The 24,483-nt window shown below is 43.0% G+C and overlaps 1 protein-coding gene across 6 annotated transcripts in view; it reads right to left on the minus strand.

Annotated features, from left to right (window-relative positions):
• Positions 1-14,922, minus strand: part of LOC106582711 (neuron navigator 1) — a 119,650-nt gene extending 104,728 nt beyond the window's left edge. For all 6 annotated transcript variants that reach the window (XM_082967354.1, XM_014166058.3, XM_082967356.1 and 3 more), the window contains exons 1-2: positions 14,061-14,922; positions 13,682-13,770 (exon numbers count right to left, since the gene is read on the minus strand). In XM_082967354.1, the coding sequence (XP_082823480.1) occupies positions 13,682-13,770; positions 14,061-14,893 (922 nt within the window). In that variant the 5' untranslated portion in view covers positions 14,894-14,922. The remainder of the gene's footprint in view (positions 1-13,681; positions 13,771-14,060) is intronic.
• Between the last annotated feature and the right edge of the window lie 9,561 nt (positions 14,923-24,483).

Below are 24,483 nucleotides of genomic sequence, written 5' to 3' on the forward strand. Positions count from 1 at the left end.
GTACATGTTGGAATGGTTAAAGTGACTATGCACATAGGATGAACAGAGAGTAGCAGTAGCGTAAAAAGAGGGGTTGGCAGGTGGTGGGACACAATGCAGATAGCCCAGTTAGCCAATGTGCGGGAGCACTGGATGGTCGGCCAATTGAGGTAGTATGTACATGGACGTATAGTTAAAGTGACTATGCATATAAGATAAACAGAGAGTAGCAGCAGCGTAAAAGAGGGGTTGGGGGGCACACAATGCAAATAGTCCAGGTAACCATTGGTTAACTGTTCAGGAGTCTTATGGCTTGGGGGTAAAAACTATTGAGAAGCCTTTTTGTCCTAGACTTGGCACTCCGGTACCGCTTGCCATGCGGTAGTAGAGAGAACAGTCTATGACTGGGGTGGCTGAGGTCTTTGACAATTTTTAGGGCCTTCCTCTGACACCGCCTGGTGTAGAGGTCCTGGATGCCCCAGTGATGTACTGGGCCGTACGCACTACCCTCTGAAGTGCCTTGCGGTCAGAGGCCGAGCAATTGCCGTACTAGGCAGATGCAACCGGTCAGGATGCTCTCGATGTTGCAGCTGTAGAACCTTTTGAGGATCTCAGGACCCATGCCAAATCTTTTTAGTTTCCTGAGGGAGAATAGGCTTTGTCGTGCCCTCTTCACGACTGTCTTGGTTGTGTTTGGACCATTCTAGTTTGTTGTTGATGTGGACACCAAGGAATTTGAAGCTCTCAACCTGCTCCACTACAGCCATGTCGATGAGAATGGGGACGTGCTCGATGCTTCTTTTACTGTAGTCCACAATCATCTCCTTTGTCTTGGTTATGTTGAGAGATAGGTTGTTATTCTGGCTCCACCCGGCCAGATCTCTGACCTCCTCCCTATAGGCTGTCTCGTCGTTTTCGGTGATCAGGCCTACCACTGTTGTGTCATCTGCAAACTTAATGATGGTGTTGGACTCGTGCCTGGCCATGCAGTCCTGGGTGAACAGGGAGTACAGGAGGGGACTGAGCACGCACCCCTGGGGAGCTCCAGTGTTGAGGATCAGCGTGGCAGATGTGTTGCTACCTACCCTCACCACCCATCAGAATATCCAGGATCCAGTTGCAGAGGGAGGTGTTTAGTCCCAGGTTCCTTAGCTTAGTGATTAGCTTTGAGAGTACTATGGTGTTGAACGCTGAGCTGTAGTCAATGAATAGCATTCTCACATAGGTGTTCCTTTTGTCCAGGTGGGAAAGGGCAGTGTGGAGTGCAATAGAGATTGCATCATCTGTGGATCTGTTTGGGCGGTATGCAAATTGGAGTTGGTCTAGGGTTTCTGGGATAATGGTGTTGATGTGAGCCATTACCAGCCTTTTAAAGCACTTCATGGCTACGGACGTGAGTGCTACGGGTCTGTAGTCATTTAGGCAGGTTGCCTTTGTGTTCTTGGACACAGGGACTATGCTGGTCTGCTTGAAGCATGTTGGTATTACAGACTCAATCAGGGTCAGCACATGCCCGGAGCACACGTCCTGGTAATCCGTCTGGCCTCGCAGCCTTGTGTATGTTGACCTGTTTAAAGGTCTTACTCACGTCGGCTACGGAGAGCGTGATCACACAGTCGTCCGGAACAGCTGATGCTCTCATGCATGCCTCAGTGTTGCTTGCCTCGAAGTGAGCATAGAAGTGATTTAGCTCGTCTGGTAGGCTTGTGTCACTGGGCAGCTCGCAGCTGTGCTTCCCTTTGTAGTCTGAAATAGTTTGCAAGCCCTGCCACATCCGACGAGTGTCGGAGCCGGTGTAGTATGATTCAATCTTAGCCCTGTATTGACGCTTTGCCTGTTTGATGGTTCGTCGCAGGGCATAGCGGGATTTCTTGTAAGCTTCTGGGTTAGAGTCCCGCACCCTGAAAGCGGCAGCTCTACCCTTTAGCTCAGTTCGAATGTTGCCTGTAATCCATGGCTTCTGGTTGGGGTATGTACGTACAGTCACTGTGGGGATGACGTCCTCAATGCACTTATTGATAAAGCCAGTGACTGATGTGGTGTATTCCTCAATGTCATCGGTAGAATCCCGGAACATGTTCCAGTCTGTGATAGCAAAACAGTCCTGTAGTTTAGCATCTGCTTCATCTGACCATTTTTTTATAGACCGAGTCACTGGTGCTTCCTGCTTTAATTTTTGCTTGTAAGCAGGAATCAGAAGGATAGAGTTGTCGTTGGATTTACCAAATGGAGGGCGAGGGAGAGCTTTATATGCGTCTCTGTGTGTGGAGTACAGGTGATCTAGAATTTTTTTCCCTCTGGTTGCACATTTAAAATGTTGATAGAGATTTGGTAGAACTGATTTAAGTTTCCCTGCGTTAAAGTCTCCGGCCACTAGGAGCGCCGCCTCTGGGTGAGTGGTTTCCTGTTTGCTTATTTCTTTATACAGCTGACTGAGTGCGGTCTTAGTGCCAGCATCTGATTGTGGTGGTAAATAAACAGCCACGAAAAGTATAGCTGAGAACTCTCTAGGCAAGTAGTGTGGCCTGCAATTTATCACAATATACTCTACTTCAGGCGAGCAAAATCTAGAGACTTCCTTAGATTTCGTGCACCAGCTGTTGTTTACAAATATGCACAGACTGCCCCCCCCCCCCCCCCCCCCTCGTCTTACCGGAGTGTGCTGTTCTATCTTGCCGGTGCAGCGTATATCCCACGATTCCGTGAAACATAGGATATTACAGTTTTTGATGTCCCGTTGGTAGGATATTCGTGATCGTACCTCGTCTAGTTTATTGTCCAATGATTGTACGTTGGCGAGTAATATTGACGGTAATGGCAGCTTTCCTACTCGCCTTCTGCGGGTCCGGATGAGGCATCCGGCTCTTCGTCCTCTGCGTCGCTTCCTTTTGCGAATAATTGGAATGTCTGCCCTGCGGGGTGTTTGGAGAATATTGTGTGAGTCCTGCTTGTTGTTGTTGTTGAAAAAATATTTGTCTAATCCGAGGTGAGTGATCGCTGTCCTGATATCCAGAAGCTCTTTTCTGCCGTAAGATATGGTTGCAGAAACATTATGTACAAAATAATTTACAAATATTGCAACAAAAAAAAAACACATAATAGCAAAATTGGTTAGGAGACCGTAAAACGGCGCCCATCTCCTCCGGCGCAGGACCGACGAAGGTAAACTTTACTACCTAGCTAGAACTAATTAGTTTATGCAGAGATGTCTTTTTTTGCAGCATCTTAAGGTGAGTGATATGCATACTATGGTCTGTCTGTGTTACAAAATGTGTTGCAGCCATGAGCCAAGTGTAACATTAATCTTTTCATCTTTTTAACATAACCTTCATTATAGTTTGTGGTTACCACTGGTTATGGATCTGAGGTGAGATACATTTTCTGCCATGTTTTGTTTTGGTCAGGGATCAGAGTTGGCGCATTGATATTTTGAAAACTGGCACTACTTCAGTGATTGACAAGGCTACTTCAGACAGTCTAGATTACAGGGGATTGTCAAGGGCTTGGAACCCCATTTTAGCCAATCAGATCGTAATATAATGTAGTTACTCATGGTTGAATCATTTGTCAAAACATGATCAAGGGCAAAGATTGATTCTAAGCAGAGTGGAATTCAAATAGATTTATGTTGAAAAGGAACATGGAAAAACCACATAGCAGTGGCATAGTCGTAATTTGAACATACGGACACATTTTGGAGGGGGTCTGTTGGAATGATGAAGCATCCTCACCAAAGACGGACTTTACGTATTTTGTGTGTGAATGTAAATGTGTTTAGTGTTTGTTGAAGGGCCCTGTTTTCAGTCGTATTTCATATCCTGTTATAGTTTGAATGTTTTTCCATCATTTCACCTGCAGCAGTTAAATGTGTCAATTGAATGTGTGAGGTATGTGTGTAGAATCAGGATTAGCTAATTGTGTATTGTAGGCTCCACCAATTTGAGTTGATTGAATACAGGTGTGTATGTGTTTGTGGTAGATGGTCAGTGGGGGCTGGACTGTCCTGCTGGGAAGTTGGCGATGGCATAAATTGATTTTGATAAGCAGTGGCATGTATTCATGGAGGCCAAGAGACGCGAGGCTTCCCCAAAAATTGACCAAGATCTTTTTTGAATCATAATTTTCCTTCAATTCGCAAGATACTGAAAGTATCTCACAGGAGAAATCATCCGAGTGAGCGAAACAGCGCCCCTCTGTCTCTCCACATGTAAGCCATCTATCTGATGCTCTAAGGAAGTCTCTCATTGGTAAGGAAAGCCAGCGAACATTTGGCCTCTCTTGATAAAAAAAAGTATACAAAATTTGCCAATCAACGTTGACCTAAACTGAGCGAGCTCAACTGTGAATGGTCCTGGCGCACCAAAAAAAAGTGTTAAGGGAAGCCAGCTTGTATTTTGGCATCACTCCTATCCAATCTGATTCAGAGCATACGTCATTGACAGAAACTTCAATTGTTGCATCTCGTTGTGTTGTTGTCCTCCGGTGGTTAGCTAGCTAGCTAAAATTGAGACTTTCCTAAATTAGTCATGGAAGGATATAGAGATTTGGACTTTTGGTTTTACTTAATTCTCTGTATTGGCCAATGATTATAAAGGCGATTCGGATCCAACCATTAATTCATACATTGTTGTGCCCCTGGCCTGAGAGTATGGAAGTTCAATATGCAGCTAGATGTTGAAGGCTAATGTTAACTAGCTAACGTTGCCCATGAATGGAAGTTAGGCTAGCGAGCACGCATTTTAGCCAGGTAGTCTAGGACAACAAAAAATAAAAGCGTATACTGTATGACAGAGCGATAGATCATTTCATCAACATGAAAGAGAGGAGGATGGCATTAGCGTTTCTCTACAAGTAGGGTGAGTCAACATGTTTTTCTACTTGTACGAACACGCACCGACACACAAACACACACACACACGCAAACACGCACACAGAAATCAGAACCATGGACGGCCACATCATATGCTATTTGATTGGACTAAATTGTTTTTGCTATTTTTTTTGTTGTCACTGTATTAGACTAAGCAGAGATGATTTGATGTTGTTGAAATGGTGTTGGAATAGTGGTGGCAGCTACTGTTTTCTTTGCGACTTTGCGGTAACTCTCTGTGGTTCTAAATCAATAGTTGTTTCCGAAAATGTCAGAAACATTAACTTGCTTGACCACGCTGTAGGTCATGTCTGTAACTGTACATGCAATATGCTTTGTGGACTTCACTGGACAGAAGTTGCTATCCGGTTTTGTGATAAAACAAAGATGTGGTTGAATTTATTCTGCCACTGTGTCTTCTTATTGTTTCAGCAAGCAACGCAATTATCACAACACATAGGTTGGGGGGGGGGCTTGGCTTCCCCAGTGATTTTACCCACGCACCGCTACTGTTGCTGAGTTAGTAATACAAGAAGTGCGTTGAGTAAGGTTGGAGAAGATTAGATCAAAAAGGAAGTGGTCTAAAATTGAAGTGGATGATAAGTATAACGCAGGCAAGGATTTGTGTCCTGTTTGGATGCGTTTTTTTGGATAAGGATGAATATCTGGGAGACCAGTATGAGGTCTCGAAGAAGGTGAAACGGGTGCTGGGAAAAGTGGAGTCAATTTGAGTGACCAAAACTGGGCTTGTTCTGAGTAATTGTATTTCTGAGGAACAGAGAGAAAGTGCAGTGGGAATCACAAGAATCTTGACATCCAACGTGTTGTCTTTTGAACTTCGGAGCAGGGCGCTTGTTAAGGGAGTCATCTCCGGGGTGTCGATGGTAGTTGAGGGTTAGAGTTGTTGGAGTGCCCTGTAATGTTGAAGGAAGTTAAGGTGGCAAAAGTCAGGATGGTCCATCAGATCTCCTATGCGGAGGCAACCAAAAGAATTGAGAAAGCAAGTGACAGTGTTGAAGATATGGTCGCGGATGACCCGCAGCCCATGAATGTGTGCCAAGCAAGAGAACCGGATTTGCTATGTGTTAAAAAGGTGGATTTTGTAGCGTTCATTGCAACTGCCAGATTATTCTGTATAATGAAGAGATCATTACAAATGTAATAAATTATTAATAGTATCTGTTAACTGTACGGCACAAGTATCAAATAAATGAAAGAAGTTGGTCATCATTGTGTCTGCAGCTGAAAAGTATCTGGGACTTCCGGAGTTCACAGCGGAATACCCCCCGAAGGAGGTATTGAGGGAGGCGGGACTAGCTACCTTGACTGACATTGGCATCGTCGAATCACCGCCCCGTTTCCTGTTCCACCACCAAACAACCTACACAAACAGTAAATCCGGGCGCTTGATCGAATGACACATACAGTTAGTAAACAAGGAAAGACAGAAAGTTGTTGTAGAAGGGAAGAGAAGACGAGGAATAAAGCTAGCTGAGGAAGAGAGGGTTGGAGGTCAGAAATGGCGACGAGTAGTGCGGGAGAAATGGAGAAAAAGTTGGTGAAGCAACAGCTGTGCTGGAATGCGAACAATCTGGGTGTCAGTTCTGATGTTATGGAGCGGGAGGATGAGGTTCAAAGACATAGGAAGAAGAGAGATCATGATACAGAAAGCAGTGGCGAGTCTAGTAAAGAAAGCACAAAGAGGGCCATGGTAGGAAGCAAGAGTAATGATGTGTTGGAGAGGAAAGTGGTGATAGTATTTGATGCGACCACAGGGCCTCACTTACACCCTGTCCGACTAACTAACGCCGTAGAGAAAGAGGTAGGTGAAGTCAAATTAGCTTGGTTCATTGGAAATGGTAGATTGTTAATATTGTGTGGTAGCCAGGCTCAGCAAGAGAAGATTCTGAAAATGGAAAAGCTTAATGGGAAGAAGATTAAAAGCCATGTCCCTGGTGCTTATACACGAGTGTGTAATCCTAAGGATGGAGATGGATGTGAGTCATCACCGAGGTCCCAATATCTATGTCCACAGATGATATTAAAGAAAATGTGATGGGAGGCAGAGTGATTGGGGCCAAAAGGTTGATCAGTAGGAAAGAGGGTCAAAGAAGTGAAAGCTTATCAGTCATGCTGAGGTTTTGAGAAAGTCTTGCTGGGAAAAGTACAGAAAGGATTCATTAGTTTCAATGTTAGAGAATTTGTCCCATATGCACTGCAGTGTTTTAAATGCCAAGGAATGGGACATGTAACTGCTCAGTGTAAAGGGGGAAAAATATGTACCAAGTGTGGAGGTGCACATGATTACGATGAATGTGGAAGCAATGTGAAGGTTAAGTGCTGTAATTGTGGGGGAGAACACAGTGCAGCATTTGGTGGATGCCAGGTACAGAGAGAGGCTAGAGAGGCTCAGAGATATAGGATCAGTCATGATGTATCGTATGCAGAGGCCGTAAAACAGATTGGTAGAACTACAGTGCGGACTAATGGAGTTTACATGGATGCACCTGTAGTAAGTGGACCTACTGTGCTTCTGGCCCTGGCATGGTTTTGGGGCCTCTTCAGAAATCTTGTGCTCATGAATGTGCAGTGTCAAAGGGCACTTTGCTAATGAATAAAGTTGACTTCATAGCTTTTATTTTGCTAGGGTTATCAATACGACTCGGGTTGTGGGAAGTAGAAATGCCAGCTTGAAGGTTATTGTGGAGACAGAAAAAGAGATATTGGGGGTAACAGATGTTACTGTTGAAATGGTTGTTGACATGCTGAACAATTCTAAGGGTGGAGTGTTTCACCATGATATAGATAAAGTTGAATGGGGTTGGGAGGGTCTTTTGTGGGAGGAGGGAGGGTGCGGTAGAAGTTAGGGATTTATTTGGTTTAGATGTTTTGTTTTTATTATGGTAGTACAGAATTAGGCTGATTTTGATTGATCATACATTCCAGCAGATAAGGTGGTGGCATGCACTTAAACGATTGTTTGCGGACCGCCATGATATCATAGAAGCAAAAGCAGAAGGATAGAGGAGAGCGGAGAGCATATCTTTGCTAGATTTTATGCTCTTACCTTTTTGTACTTTTAATACTTGCTTTTAGCACTTAGCCAGATTTAATAACAATACATAAAAATGTTTGGAGTAAAACTAGTCCAGACTTAAAGAAACCTTTTTATGTGGACGAGGTAAATGCCAACTTCGTCACACATGGTGTCAGAAGTGGGATGATTTCCCTAGCTACAATGAGAAGACCCATGATTTGAACTTTTTAAGAAGAGAAAAGTTTTATGGAACAGTGTTTTAAACGATGGTGTGGAACAGGCTTAACGACAGACGGTGAGCAACTGGATGAAAACCTGGAGGGATTTGTGGTTTCTGGATTGGAGGGACGTTTCGCCGGGTGGTGGGGCGTGGGTGGAGTCCAAATGGGGAAGTGGTTCGGGAATCCCCAATGCTTAAGTGAGCCATGGGGAGAGCCTCTGCCACAGCTTTATTGGTGGACGTCAGAGGGACCTAGGGGACACTTTCCAGGGGCTCCGGAGGGAGGTAGCCCAGGGCCTATTGAGATGCTTCAGCTCGGGAACCCAAGGTAATCTGTGTCGGATGCAGAGGGGCAGCTGTTGGGGTTGGCATGCCTTGTATCTTTTAGAATCCGAGAGTGAAATACTTACACACTCGTCTCTAACATGTAGGCTCAGCATTCCCGAACAGTCCCAATACAAGTCAGAATGTTGAACAAACTTCATTTCAACGTACTTTGCCTGTTGTCCGCTGATTTTGGCCCTATGTCGGAGGTAATCTGATAACAGGGAAGTGTAATCAACACAACCTTCAGTACGCAGGTCTGTATATCAGTTTGTATTTCCGGTTTTTATTTTCCATACTGATGAAATTTGCACGTGACAAACACTTACACAGTATGGCCGAGCCTAACCTAAGCCACAGACTGAACGGCGAACACTTTCAGCTGATTGCGGGAAAACGTCCTTCAGCGACTACGTTCGGTGACATTCGGCTATTGTTTACATATTGTGAATCACGTGCAATGCGTCATGATTGAAAATATAAGCGACAGAACCTTGAGGTGCTGCAAAGTTAGGTAAACAACACTTTCCTGTGGATACCCCATTGCCACATCCTACAGCCGAAAGGACCAACAGCATGTAGATCCAGTAAAGTAAGTGTAAATATGTTATTCAACATTCTGGCTTGTAAAGACTATTGTATCTTTATTAGGGCAACTTTGAAAATCAATGGAGTAACCATGGTAACAGGCTGATGTTTAGGGAAGAGTAGGGAGTTTTCAACTATTTCACCTGCAGCAGTAAAGCGTGTTAATTGAATGTGTGAGGAATGTGTGTAGAATCATGATTGGCTAATTGTATATTGTAGGCCCCTCCCACCAATTTGAGTTGATAGAAATACAGGCGTATATGTGTGGAGAGGCAGTTGGAAGCAAGGATAGAGTAGAGCGTGTTCGAGAGAGTTTGTGCTCTTAACTTTTGAATCTTTGAATCTTTGTTTTAACCTGATTTTTAACCTGTCATTGAGTACTGGTGATACAATAACTCCCCATGTTATTGTAATGGTTAGAAGTTAGCATGTCCTGGGGATATGATATTTGTGTGTCTAACGTTCTCACTCATCATTATTCACGATTCATTCAGGACTATCTGTAATCATGGTAGCATCCGCATTAATGTAGAAGTGTTAAGAAACGTTCTATTGTTATTTACCATTCATTTCTATTGGGCACAAAATGATCTGAAACACAAACAAAACAGCAAATGCATCCGACAAGTTTTTACAGTCACAAGCTTGACGTAATCATTGCGTGCTAGGAATATGGGACCAAGTTCTAAACGTTTGACTACTTTCAAACACATAAGTGAATTTGTCCCAATTCTTTTGGTCCCCTACAATGGGGTAAGACTATGTACAAAGAGTGCTGTAATTTCTATACGATTCCACCGATAAGGATGACAACACCCTCAAATTAAAGATGACAGTCTGAACTTCAACTACATAGCAATTATATAATTTCAAACCCAAAGTGTTGGAGTTCATAGTCAAAACAAAACGTATTGTGTGACTTTCCCAATAGTTTCGGAGCTTACTGTATGTCAGATATGGAGTTGAAATGTATTTAAGTAGGTGTTAACATCCCAATATTACACTTTATATACAACACAGAAGAGTAAAACACAACCCTTTGTTTGTTTTCAAAGATGCTCTGGTCAATATTCCCCTTCGGTGAATCCCTATCAACTTGTCAACATTTGCACAAAAAAAAACATATCTTATATCAATCTGTCTGGGGCGATAGGTAGCCCATCAACTAAGGAGTTGGACCTATAGCCAAAAGGTTGCCTGTTCGAATCCCAGGCTGGGTGCGGGGGAATTTGATCTGGCAACTGGAGGGCTGCTGGGTTCACATCCTAAAAACAATCCCCTACCGTTTGGTGTTTAAGCAAGGCCCTTAACCCCACAACATGCTCTTCATCCAGGGGCGCTTCTGCTCTGCAACTCGTCTGTGTGACGTGTGCAGGGCGGTTGAGAAATAAGAGAGCAGAAGACTAATTTCTGTTGTCTGTAACTATGGACAATAAATATTGTTTATTCATAACATGGCCCAGGTTTCCATTAAGTAAGTAGCCTTGGACAAGTAATCTTTATTTAACTAGGCAAGTCAGCTAAGAACAAATTCTTAGTTTCAATGACAGCCTAGGAACACTGGGTTAACTGCCTTGTTCAGGGGCAGAATGACAGATTTTTTTTACCTTGTCAGCTCAGGGATTCAAGAATGGCCTATAGAGGCAGGAGCCTACAGTATCTTCTGTTTATGTAGTGTGAAGCCACTTGATGTACTGTACCTTCAGAAAGTATTCACACCCCTTGACTTTTTACACATTGTGTTCTGTTACAGCCTGAATTTTAAATTGATTAAATTGAGATTGTGTCACTGGCCTACACACAATACTGCATAATATCAAAGTGGAATTAAGTTTTTAGTCATTTTTACAAATTAATAAAAATGAAAAAATGAAAAGCTGAAGTAACTTTAGTCAATAAGTATTCAACCCCTTTGTTATGGCAACCTAAATAAGTTCAGGAGTAAATATGTGCATAACAAGTCACATAATAAGTTGCATGGACTCTGTGTGCAATAGTGTTTAACATGATTTTTGAATGACTACTTCATCTCTGTACTCCACACATAGAATTATCTGTAAGGTCCCTCAGTCGAGCAGTGAATTTCAAACACAGATTCAACCACAAAGACCAGGGTGGTTTTCCAATGCCGCGCAAAGAAGGGCACCTATTGGTAGATGAGTAAAAAAAAAGCAGACATTAAATATCCTTTTGAGCATGGTAAAGGTATTAATTACACTTTAGATGTTGTATCAATACATCCAGTAACTCCAAAGATACAGGCATCCTTCCTAACTCAGTTGCCCGAGCGGAAAGAAATGGCTGTGATAGGAGAAAACTAAGGATGGATCAACAACATTGTAGTTACTCCACAATACAACATTGGCAAAGAAATTAACTTGAATACAAAGCGTTATGTTTGTGGCAAAAACAACACATCACTGAGTACCACTCTTCATAGTTTTAAGCATGGTGGTGGCTGCATCATGTTATGGGTATGCTTGTCCTCAGCAAGGACTAGGATTATTTGTTTTTTGTTGTTGATAAAAGCACAGGCAAAATCCTAGAGGAAAATGTGCCAGACACTGGGAGACAAATTCACCTTCCAGCAGGACAAAAACCTACATTGTAACATAAGGCCAACTGTACACTGGAGTTGCAACATTGATTCTTCCTGATTGGCCTAGTTACAGTTTTGACTTAAATTGGCCTGGACATCTATGGCAAAACTTGAAAATGGCTATCTAGCAATGATCAACAACCATCTTGACAGAGCTTGAAGAATTTTTAAAAGCATAATGTGCAAATATTGTACAATCCAGGTGTGCAAAGCTCTTAGAGACTTACCCAGAAAGACTCACAACTGCATCACTGCCAAAGGTAATTCTAACATGTATTGATTCAGTGGTGTGAATACTTGAGATATTTCTGGATTTTATTTCAATACATTTTCAAAAAATTCAAAAAACATGTTTTCACTTTGTCATTATTGGGTTATTTGTGTAGATTGGTGAATTTTTTTTTAATCCATTTTGAATTCAGGCTGAAACACAACATATTTGGAGTAAGTCAAAGGGTAGGAGTACTTTCTGAAGGCACCAGAGCCTTAACCCCAATCCATCTCCTTAATGCTGAGTGCCAAACAGTCTTTTGTGAACTCGACTGGTGATCGAACTCCCAACCTTCCAGTCTCAGGGCAGACACTTTAACCACAAGGCCACTGAGATGGTTTGAGATGGTGTTTATGTGTTAAAAATAAAATAACCTATATGAAAACATTTGTATGGCCAAAATTGTATTATTTGATATAGACAAACATTTTCATGTTTTCATGAGTGTTTGAGTTTCGGTCCATAACTTGCCTGTGACAGGGACCATAGCTTTTTTTTATTCAAAACACATACTACTTCCTTAACCCAGAATTGTTTTAAGATAGCCCGATTGTCCATGTTATTGCTATTTCATTCTCTATTTAGGACACCTGGGGGTATTAGAAACAAATGTGAAGAAGGAAAAAAAACATTTGATGAAGAGTTTGAATTAGGTCTTACTGCCATTACTTCAATAAATGAACTAAATAACACATCTAGATATGCCAAAATGTTAGTCTGAAGGATTTATGGCTTGTAGTGACTGAACTGCATCAGAGAGGTATTGGGATCATCTGGTAATGTGTGTGTGCGCGTGTTGATCTGCATTGCTTTCAAATGTGATTTTGCCACAGTCCCTTCTAACGTCTCCTGCACTGCCTGTGAGTGTCGTAGAGGGAAACAGAAGACACATACATGTTAGTGACAAAAGTAAGAGGTTAAATACATGTAAAAAAAAAAAATACTACATTTTTACAAATGTTTCCTGATCTTTCTTATATCTCTCAGATATAGGACAGACACAAACTTCCTTTAGATTTTTTTGGGGTGGACTATCTGTTGTTCCATGTAGTGAATCTGTTGTTCAATGCGTTTGTATGGGCTAATAGCAGTAAGGCGCCCCCACATTTTTTAATCAAATAATGTATTTAAATATTTGTTTTATACTTCAAGGGGTCTTAAAATTCTAAATCAAATCTCAAAATAAACCTTGGTATGATCTGCTTAAAACACCCCCCCCCCCCCCCCCCCCTCAATACTTACCATATGTTCTATTATTCCTGGTATAATTTTCACAGCGCTGCAAAATCATGTCCAAAGTTAAGTCTGTTTCTTTATACATGTGGCCTTCAAGGCCCAGATGAGAACTCCAGAACAGAGCAGATACATATGTCAGTGGGGAATTGTGAGATGATGCCAAGCCTTTAGACGCAGATAAGTGGCTGAAAACGACAAAAAATACCCGTAAAGCCTGCTCCGATAACCATCTACAGCAGGAGGACTAGATTTGGTACAAAACCCTGTGTCTGGAGATTTATGTAACACCTACGCCTTAATGCTAGTGGTGTAGGACAGGGGCAGTAAAACCCACAGACATACAGTATCGTCAATAAATTGGCAAAAAAAAAAGGATGTCCAAGAGATGTTTAATGGAAGTTGAATTTACTCAACAAAACCAGTTTGTTTTTAAATCATTTATTCTTGGTTGGACTCCAAGTGTAGCAGAATACTTTACCTTCAAATTCAATTGGCCTACCATGATATATACTGTAATGTGAATGGGGCAAGACATGCAGTGAATGAACATTACTCACCCAGGTCATCACAGCACACCTCCATGGAGTCAGAGGAGCAGTCACTCAGGTCCTCCAGAGAAGAGGTATCACCATCCTGGGCCTGCAACCTACACACACAGCATGACCATCACTTCACAGATACAACGTTATGCACAGGCAATAAGCCTAATTATATGACTTGAATACAGAAGTCAGCTTTGTGAGGAAAATACACCTAGTTGATATGCAGAACAAATACATGTTTAGACTTCAATGGTTTCACTACACCAGTATAAAATATATTAAAAAGCCTAATCATGTTTTCTGGCTTGAATGCATTCCAGACATACTGCCAGTGAGTGTACAGTAGAGTAAAGGATGATGTTATCAGTCTAAAAATGTGAAACACTGCCATCACCTGAACGTGAAAGGTGCCACAGTGGCCATGTTGACTTGGGCTGGCTCAATCCCTCGGCGTGGCACACTGACTGTCTGACTGCCATCACCACCACCCTGGCTCAGATGGGACTCTCTGGGTTTGTTGGTGGACATATCTCTCTCAGACACGCCCATGCCTTGGCTGGAGAGCTTTCCAGGTTCCCTACGCTCCTGGCATGTATGGGTGGTCGTCAACACAGAGGTGATCAGGTTCCCGTTCCCTGCTTTAGTGTGGGAGAATCTACCCCGGCTTTGGCCTGAGTGGACATCACCACCAGAGAGCTTGCACAAGGCATCCTGTGCGTCTCCATTGTCATCCAGACTTCTGTGGCAAACCCCGCCTAAGGCCCAGTTCCTGTTGGCGTTTCTCCTGACGTGAAGTTCTCGCAAAGCCTTCTGGGATAGCGCGCTGCTGCTGCGGAGGTCAAGGGTGTCCTTGGAGCGTGGTGGTGGAGCTTGCTTCTTGGGGACCTGGGGGCTGCTGTAGGCTGACCGGCTGCCTGTGCCTCTCTCTGGGGCATAGGGGGCTCTGGAGGGGGGACAAGGGTAACAGATACCACCCCTCTGCTGCAGCAGGTGGCTCTTCAAAGCTGCACCTCTCTGCAGCTCATTTGAAAAGGTGGAGGAGGAGGATGGATGCGTTTTGGCTCTGAGCTGAAACTGTGCTGTGGAGTTAGGGAGGCCGCTGCCCCCTTGGTGTTTGGGGTCCAGTCTGGAGAGGGGGATCATGCTCCGGGGTAGGGGGATACCAGAAACCAGACCTGAGCCTGGTTGGGCCTGAGACATGTTCTTAATGTTAACACCACCGCTCATGGTCAATGATGATCACCGGGACAGTTTCTGAAAGAAAAAGAATAAAGAAATTACACACCGCTCTCCGTATTTGATATTTACATTTTTTCTCAATCGCCTACAACAATTTCACGGAACAATGTTGTGGATTTTCAAAGCAGAGTCCACGAGACACAAAACTCTGTGGGTTTTTCGCGTTTTGAAAATGTACAGTGGGGGGGAAAAGTATTTGATCCCCTGCTGATTTTGTACATTTGCCCACTTACAAAGAAATGATCAGTCTATAATTGTAATAGTAGGTTTATTTGAACAGTGAGAGACAGAATAACAACAACAAAATCCAGAAAAACACATGTCAAAAATGTTATAAAATGATTTGCATTTTAATGAGGGAAATAAGTATTTGACCCCTCTGCAAAACATGACTTAGTACTTGGTGGCAAAACCCTTGTTGGCAATCACAGAGGTCAGACGTTTCTTGTAGTTGGCCACCAGGTTTGCACACATCTCAGGAGGGATTTTGTCCCACTCCTCTTTGCAGATCTTCTCCAAGTCATTAAGGTTTCGAGGCTGACGTTTGGCAACTCGAACCTTCAGCTCCCTCAACAAATATTCTATGGGATTAAGGTCTGGCGACTGGCTAGGCCACTCCAGGACCTTAATGTGCTTCTTCTTGAGCCGCTCCTTTGTTGCCTTGGTCGTGTGTTTTGGGTCATTGTCATGCTGGAATACCCATCCACGACCCATTTTCAATGCCCTGGCTGAGGGAAGGAGGTTTTCACCCAAGACTTACATTTACATTTTACATTTACATTTAAGTCATTTAGCAGACGCTCTTATCCAGAGCGACTTACAAATTGGTGCATTCACCTTATGATATCCAGTGGAACAACCACTTTACAATAGTTCATCTAAATCTTTTAAGGGGGGGGGGGGGGGGGGGGGGGGGGGTTAGAAGGATTACTTTATCCTATCCTAGGTATTCCTTAAAGAGGTGGGGTTTCAGGTGTCTCCGGAAGGTGGTGATTGACTCCGCTGTCCTGGCGTCGTGAGGGAGCTTGTTCCACCATTGGGGTGCCAGAGCAGCGAACAGTTTTGACTGGGCTGAGCGGGAACTGTGCTTCCTCAGAGGTAGGGGGGCCAGCAGGCCAGAGATGGATGAACGCAGTGCCCTTGTTTGGGTGTAGGGCCTGACTTGACAGTACATGGCCCCGTCCATCGTCCCTTTCATGCAGTGAAGTTGTCCTGTCCCCTTAGCAGAAAAACACCCCCAAAGCATAATGTTTCCACCACCATGTTTGATGGTGGAGATGGTGTTCTTGGGGTCATAGGCAGCATTCCTCCTCCTACAAACACGGTGAGTTGAGTTGATGTCAAAGAGCTCAATTTTGGTCTCATCTGACCACAACACTTTCACCAGTTGTCCTCTGAGTCATTCAGATGTTCATTGGCAGACTTCAGACGGGCCTGTATATGTATTCTTGAGCAGGGGGACCTTGCGGGCGCTGCAGGATTTCAGTCCCTCACGGCGTAGTGTGTTACCAATAGTTTTCTTGGTGACTATGGTCCCAGCTACCTTGAGATCATTGACAAGATCCTCCCGTGTAGTTCTGGGTTGATTCCTCACCATTCTCCTGATCATTGCAACTCCATGAGGTGAGATCTTGCATGGAGCCCCAGGCCGAGGGATATTGACAGTTCTTTTGTGTTTCTTCCATTTGCGAATAATCGCACCAACTGCTGTCACCTTCTCACCAAGCTGCTTGGCGATGGTCTTGTAGCCCATTCCAGCCTTGTGTAGGTCTACAATCTTGTCCCTGACATCCTTGGAGAGCTCTTTGGTCTTGGCCATGGTGGAGAGTTTGGAATCTGATTGATTGATTGCTTCTGTGGACAGGTGTCTTTTTTACAGGTAACAAGCTGCGGTTAGGAGCACTCGCTTTAAGAGTGTGCTCCTAATCTCAGCTCGTTACCTGTATAAAAGACACCTGGGAGCCAGAAATCTTTCTGATTGAGAGGGGGTCAAATACTTATTTCCCTCATTAAAATTCAAATCAATTTATAACATTTTTGACATGCGGTTTTCTGGATTTGTTTGTTGTTATTCTGTCTCTCACTGTTCAAATAAATCTACCATTAAAATTATAGACTGATCCTTTCTTTGTCAGTGGGCAAATGTACAAAATCAGCAGGGGATCAAATACTTTTTTCCCCCACTGTAGCTACCTTCTCAAAACATAAATACATTCACATATACCGTCAAAATTGCTAATATGAATGAACACGACTTCCTGCAAAAACATTCACGCAACCATACTTATCTCTTGAGTCCAAGCAGACAAAACAGAAAGTTAGTCTGTCTTTTAAAAACCCTAGTAGATCAATGCATTTTCTTTGCAGTCTCTAAATCATGATGATCAACTTTCCAAAAGTGCAGAATTATGGGAAATTACTCTCCTTTTTATGTATATTTGACCAAACAATATCATACACGTCAAATATTATTCCTGATAAACAATTTAAAATAAATCACATTGGGTGGAGGATTCTGTCATCAGTACCATCACAATCCAATTCCATGTATTCAATGCAAAGGCTGGTTTGCTCATAGTTTTGTAGACTTTCCATTGGAGCACAGACACACAATCCACAATAGAAAAAAAGGAAAGGTGAATACAAAGGAGGAACACAACTGATATGAATGTACAGGCCTCAATTCACACCAAACCAAAGCTCTATAACGGAAGGTCAAAATGTTGGCGATTAATGACTGAGTTACCCAAAGTTACTTAGGAGTAACCCAACGTCGTTCTCTGCATGTCCACAATATTGTAACAAATCATAACGATTAGACATTCCCCATTGCCTTGATCTTCCAAAATATTGTACATGGTATGGCACTGATGGGGTGAGTTAGTAGTATTTACTGATTGCCGGAAACAGTGAACACAATTGCACACATTTCTCTTCTGATGAAAGCACTGTTTTAATATTCTGTGAACTAAACACTATACAGTGGATTTTGTATTAACTGGTGACATCTGTTTAAAATGTTTGCAAAAGGTCTAAGATATGCAAGTCAGGTACTAAGGCAAGAAAATGTAGGCCTATTTGAGCATTTGCTGTTCTGATATAAGTACTTTTCAACACAGATCCAAAAATTGCTTGTATGAGATTGAGAAAAACTGTAAGCGTTAATTTCCATTTGTATAAGACCCAGTGAAAATCGTCAAAACTGTTGTCATTTTACAATTGATTGATTCTAAGTTGTTGCCTTTTTCATGGTCTTTTACTTCCAGACTGGCAAATATCAGTAGCTAGCTTACTGTACATATCATATGGAATCAATCTGAAACAAATTGAGGATTGTTTTAAAGCTTGATGTGTGTGGTCCTGCTTTGTGGGAGACTAGGGAGAACACATGCATGTGTCTGTCTGAAATAAAAAGTTATACAGTGGATCGTATTCTTGCAATCCGTAGGAGACGGAAGACACAGCATGCTTATTGTAACATTTGTTCCACTGTATACTGGACAAAATATGTGCATACCAGGCCGTCTATCTGACAGAGAGAGAGAGGGTTATAGTCTATAGATGTACTGTATTTTCCCTTCAAATATCATTTAAACAGAGATTTAGGAATGCGAGGGGATGTGGGTAAGATGAAAGTCAATTAAAATATAATTTTGTTAGAATTATCTATATCATCAATATTACTTGTTTAGGTTGAAGCAGCTTTGACACAAACATATTCCAACATGATGCTCTCCCCTCCAGTGTACTGCATGCTGGGAGAGTCAGTGACTGACTGACACCGTTTGGCACTCCCTATTGGAGTGTCATGAAAGTCAATTAAAATATAATTTTGTTAGAATTATCTATATCATCAATATTACTTGTTTAGGTTGAAGCAGCTTTGCCACAAACATATTCCAACATGATGCTCTCCCCTCCAGTGAACTGCATGCTGGGAGAGTCAGTGACCGACTGACACCGTTTGGCACACTTAGCACGACCGCCGGCCCTTTAAGGTGGTGCCAGCAGCACCCCACCCCAACGTCTGCTCTGGTCCCTTGGACATGCTCCACCACTCCTCCTCCCTGGGCTTAGCTAACCATGGCCTCCCCATCAACACCCAGCCCCTATCTACCACCCTCATATCACAACAAACCAGCACCAGCTATCTGTACCGTGGGGGACTTGTTGACGTGGTGTGCTACAGCTGCACATTAGATTGCCAGAGGCAATCACTTCTAAGATACTCAGTGAAGTATATAATTGGACTTGTAGATGTTTTAGCCCTATTTGCCCCCCTTGCACAACACATGGCACCGTGTCTCTGTTCCAGATTAACCACTCAGTAATCACTGGAGTGGAGATAAACAGAACAGGGCCAAGTTTCCCGATAGGGATGGAATTTAGGCTTCTGAGTGTTTTAACAGCCGAAGATGTAACATGCGTTTCCCTAAAACACCACGCTGAGAGAACGTTCGCTAGGTGTGTCGTTGGGGCATGTGTTGATACTGATAGGATCGAAAGAAAGATAGCACTGCTCTCGGATCAGCGTTCTCCCTTTCCAATCTTACCTTAACATTAGAATTATTCCACAATACTGACGACGCAACAGCTCATATACACACACACTATACATATATATACAAAAGTATATGGACACTCCTTCAAATTAGTGGATTTGGCTATTTTAGCCACACCCGTTGCTGACAGGTGTATAAAATTGAGCACACAGCCATGCAATCTCCATAGACAAACATTGTCAGTAAAATGGCCTTACTGAAGACCTCAGTGACTTTCAACGTGGCACCGTCATAGGATGCCAACTTTCCAACAAGTCAGTTAGTCACATTTCTGCCCTGCTAGAGCTGCACCAGTCAACTGTAAGTGTTGTTATTGTGAAGTGGAAACGTCTAGGAGCAACAACAGCTCGGCCGCAAAGTGGTAGTCCACACAAGCTCACAAAACGAGTGCTGAAGCACGTAGCGTATAAAAATCTTCTGTCCTCGATTGCAACACTCACTACCGACTTCCAAACTGCCTCTGGAAGCAACGTCAGCACAACACAAAGGAAATCTTGAAGCTACAGCGTACAATGACATTCTAGACAATTCTGTGCTTCCAACTTTGTGGCAATAGTTTAACTAGGCAAGTCAGTTAAGAACAAATTCTTATTTTCAATAACGGCCTAGGAACAGTGGGTTAACTAACTGCCTTGTTCAGGGGCAGAACGACAGAGTTTTACCTTGTCAGCTCGGGGATTCAATCTTGCAACCTTTCGGTTACTAGTCCAAAGCTCTAACCACTAGGCTACCTCCTTTTTCAGCATGAAAATGCACCCGTGCATAAAGCGAGGTCCATACAGAAATGATTTGTCGAGATCGGTGTGGAAGAACTTGACTGGCCTGCACAGAGCCCTGACCTCAACCCCATCGAACACCTTTGGGATGAATTGGAATGCTGACTGCGAGCCTGGCCTAATCGCCCAACATCAGTGCCTTACTTCACTAATTCTCTTGTGGCTGAATGGAAGCAAGTCAACGCAGCAATGTTCCGACATCTAGTGCAAAGCCTTCCCAGAAGAGTGGAGGCTGGTATAGCAGCAAAAGGGGGACCAACTCTATATTAATGACCCTGATTTTGGAATGAGATGTTCGACGAGCAGGTATTTGAGTGTATATAGGCCTTGTAGGAGAGCAGTAGCTGTTGCCACATACATGCGCACACACACACACACACACACACACACACACACACACACACACACACACACACACACACACACACACACACACACACACACACACACACACACACACACACACACACACACACACACACACACTAATTAAAATGAATCTGTTTGGCATTAATGACATTGGAGTGACACATCTCCTCCTACAAAGGGTAAAAGCAAAGGAGTAAAACAGAGAGTTTACTATTTTCGACATATAGTGAGAATTGTCGTAGAACGATCTGTAGCCGCTGAAATAGAAAGTACAGTTATTTTCTTACCTAACTGCAGACTTCCTGTTCCACGCGAGCCAGAGTAATTCCTCTATAAGTCCTAAGCAGTCCTGCATATGTCAGTGTTCCATACCAACTGCTAACCACTGCAATGGGATAAACCTATAATGCAGTTGAATGCAATTTAAGACCCACGTGTTGCGTTAAAGAGAGTGTGTGAGTGTGGGTCAGAGGATGCTGGACACAAATGAGCCAATGGAAGAGCTAAGAACGAGGCTTGAATATATTGTAACAGCATGTTTATCTTTAATGTTTTTTCCTCTGTACTAACCCCCTCCCCTCGCTGTCATTCGCTCTTATTCAATCTCTCTCACACGCCCAAATTCCATACACATCACACCAACACACACACACACACACACACACACACACACACACACACACACACACACACACACACACACACACATACAGTGACTCATATTTTTGCGTGACATCATGCCAAGCTATCCCCTGAAGTTATGGTCTGTCACTGTTTGAATTTGACATTCAGCACAGCACCTTCCAGCAGGCAAACATCAAAACCACATAGCCAACATTACTGCCCCAGCCCAGTAAATGTACCTACAATCAGCCTGTATTGAACCATCTCACTGGGCACAGATGTCAATTGTGCCCAGTGGCTCAATTGGCTCAACAGAATGTCATTGAAATGATGTGGAAACATCGTTGTTTCAACCAGTGTGTGCCAAGTGGGATGGTTTTTAAATATACAAATCAACTTCCAATAGAATTACTCAATGTTCTCTCTAAAATACACAAGGAAAAATGCATTTTTAATTGCTGGTTGCAGAGAGACCTTAACATTCAGGGTTTTGTCTTACTACCCAAAGCTGAGGACATTTCAAGGCTAGTTCTGCCTGCATCTCTTTATGTTGACCCTAAGACTTGTACTGCTATTGATTAAGTCTTGTTTAAATTCATATGGAAAAACAAAACAGAATATAAAAAATACAAATAAATTATTGTGAGGTGATATTCAGATGAGGGTTATAATGTCCTGGATTTCCAAACAATCATTCAGATCTTGAAGATAAACTGGATTGAAAAGGGTGTAATTAGAAATAACTTCCCATGGTTTTATATTCCCAATGTGATATTTGAAAAGTGTAGTGGTCTTCATTTTTTGCTCTCTTGTAATCAAAATGTTTATAAATCACCCATGAAAGTGGCTAATTTTAATAAACAAGCATCCTGGAAAATTGCTAACTATACACCGTCTGACAAACAACATGTCTGCTTTCGACCAGTTGCCTGTAGCTCTTCTTCAGTTCAATAGCTAATCCCATCATTTGAAATGGACCGATACAGGAAACTACCACTTGACTGACGACACCGACTCCAAAATACGGAAAAATCCAACCCGCACTGACCCAATCAGCTTGAATCAATCGAATTCATTACATTACAATCAGTTGATCAAGTGACGTCTGTGGCAGCAGAGCTGTCAAACTGTGAATTTCAGTTTCAAGCATAGCTGAGTTTCAAGCAAAGCTGAGTTTTACACCATAATGATGAGTGTGTCACTGCAATTCAGTCCGTTGATAAAACTGGATTAGCAACATTTTTCCCATTGATACTTTCCTGAGTCACCCCTAACTGCCCACTAGAGCTGACCACTAGGCGATAGGCGAGCACCACTTCATAATAACATTGTCTACTAGCGTTATATAACATTCCTGTCTTGATCCATTTCTTAAATTGTGATCAGAGTCCCAGAGACTGGGGGGCACGCAAACACACATGCACGTACACATAGTCAGACACTGACACACAAACCAACATCCACCCACACACACAACGCAACACACAGTGACACACACTCGCCCCCACACACAGTCAGACAGGTGTGTGGGGGGGAGGGGAGTCAGAGGCGGAAGCATCACAACACTGTGTCTCGCCTTACATTTGGCTCAAGGCCCCCAGTGAGAAGAGAGTTGTTGAGCGGGGCTGAGACGCTGTATCTCCATGACGGCTCACTGCTCTGCTTTATCTTTCAAAATGGCCTCCAGCAGAAAGGCATCGGCTTCCTCCATCCCTTTAACATCTCTGTCTCATGATAACCATCGCTAGAGTGATTGGAAAATGAGCTTGTTGAAAAGAAAGAAGTGCCTATGGTGTGTTTCACATACTTATCTACCAATTATCATAATTCTGGCCTAATTTCACTGTAATAGGATCATTGGCATCTATTGTTCTGCTGTTTAATAATCATGATGAGGATTTACCGATAAAGCTCAAAATGATGAAACGGGATCTAGAATCTGATTAAAATTCCTTATGTTCACTAACCAATAAATAGCTAGGCCTATAATAGGATTAATACAATAATTCAGTTTGTCTGCCTGCAAACACAGGAAGAGCTTGGAGCGTAGTTGTGCATACTTTTGTTGTTGTCTTAACCAGGTTAGCCTTTTTGAGATACATCTGCATTTTCAAGAGATACCTATATGGTTGTATGTACAGTGCATTCGGAAAATATTCAGACCCCTTGAGTTTTTCCACATTTTGTTACATTACAGCCTTACAACAACAAAAAACTCATCAATCTACACACAATGTCCCATATTGACAAAGCGAAAACAGGTTTTTAGAATTTTGTGAAAATGTATTAAAAATAAAAAAACAGAAATACCTTATTTACATAAGTATTCAGACCCTTTGTTATGAGACTCAAAATTGAGCTCAGGTGCATCCTGTTTCCAAAGATCATCCTTGAGATGTTTCTACAACTTGGTTGGAGTCCACCTGTGGAAAATTCAATTGATTGTACATGTCAGAGCAAAAACCAACCCTTGAGGTAGAAGGAATTGTCCGTAGAGCGCTGAGACAGGATTGTGTTAAGGCACAGATCTGGGTAAGGGTACCAAAACAATTCTGCAGCATTGAAGGTCCCAGAGAACACAGTGGCCTCCATCATTCTTAAATGGAAGAAGTTAGGAACCACCAAGACTCTTCCTAGAGCTTGCCGCCTGGGTGAGTAATCGAGGGAGAAGGGCCTTGATCAGGGAGGTGACCAAGAACCCGATGGTCACTCTGACAGAGCTACAGAATTCCTCTGTGGAGATGGGAGAACCTTCCAGAAGGACAACCATCTCTATAGCACTCTGCAGCACTCAGTCAGATCTTTATGGTAGAGTGGCCAGACGGAAGCCACTCCTCAGTAAAAGGCACATGACAGCCGGCTTGGAGTTTGCCAAAAGGCACTTAAAGACTGTCAGACCATGAGAAACAATATTCTCTGGTCTGATGAAACCAAGATTGAACTGTTTGGCCTGAATGCCAAGTGTCACATCTGGAGGAAACCTGGTACCATCCCTACGGTGAAGCATGGTGGTGGCAGCATCATGCTGTGGGGATGTTTTTCAGCTGCAGGGACTGGGAGACTAGTCAGGATGGAGGGAAAGATGGACAGAGCAAAGTACAGAGCAATCCTTGATGACAACATGCCCCAGAGCGCTCAAGACCTCAGACTGGGGCGAAGGTTCACCTTCCAACAGGACAACGACCCTAAGCACACAGGCAAGACAACACAGGAGTGGCTTTGGGTCAAATCTCTGAATGTCCTTGAT

The sequence above is a fragment of the Salmo salar genome, chromosome 22 (assembly GCF_965601325.2).
Source record: "Salmo salar chromosome 22, fSalSal1, whole genome shotgun sequence".
Classification (NCBI taxonomy): Eukaryota; Metazoa; Chordata; class Actinopteri; order Salmoniformes; family Salmonidae; genus Salmo; species Salmo salar.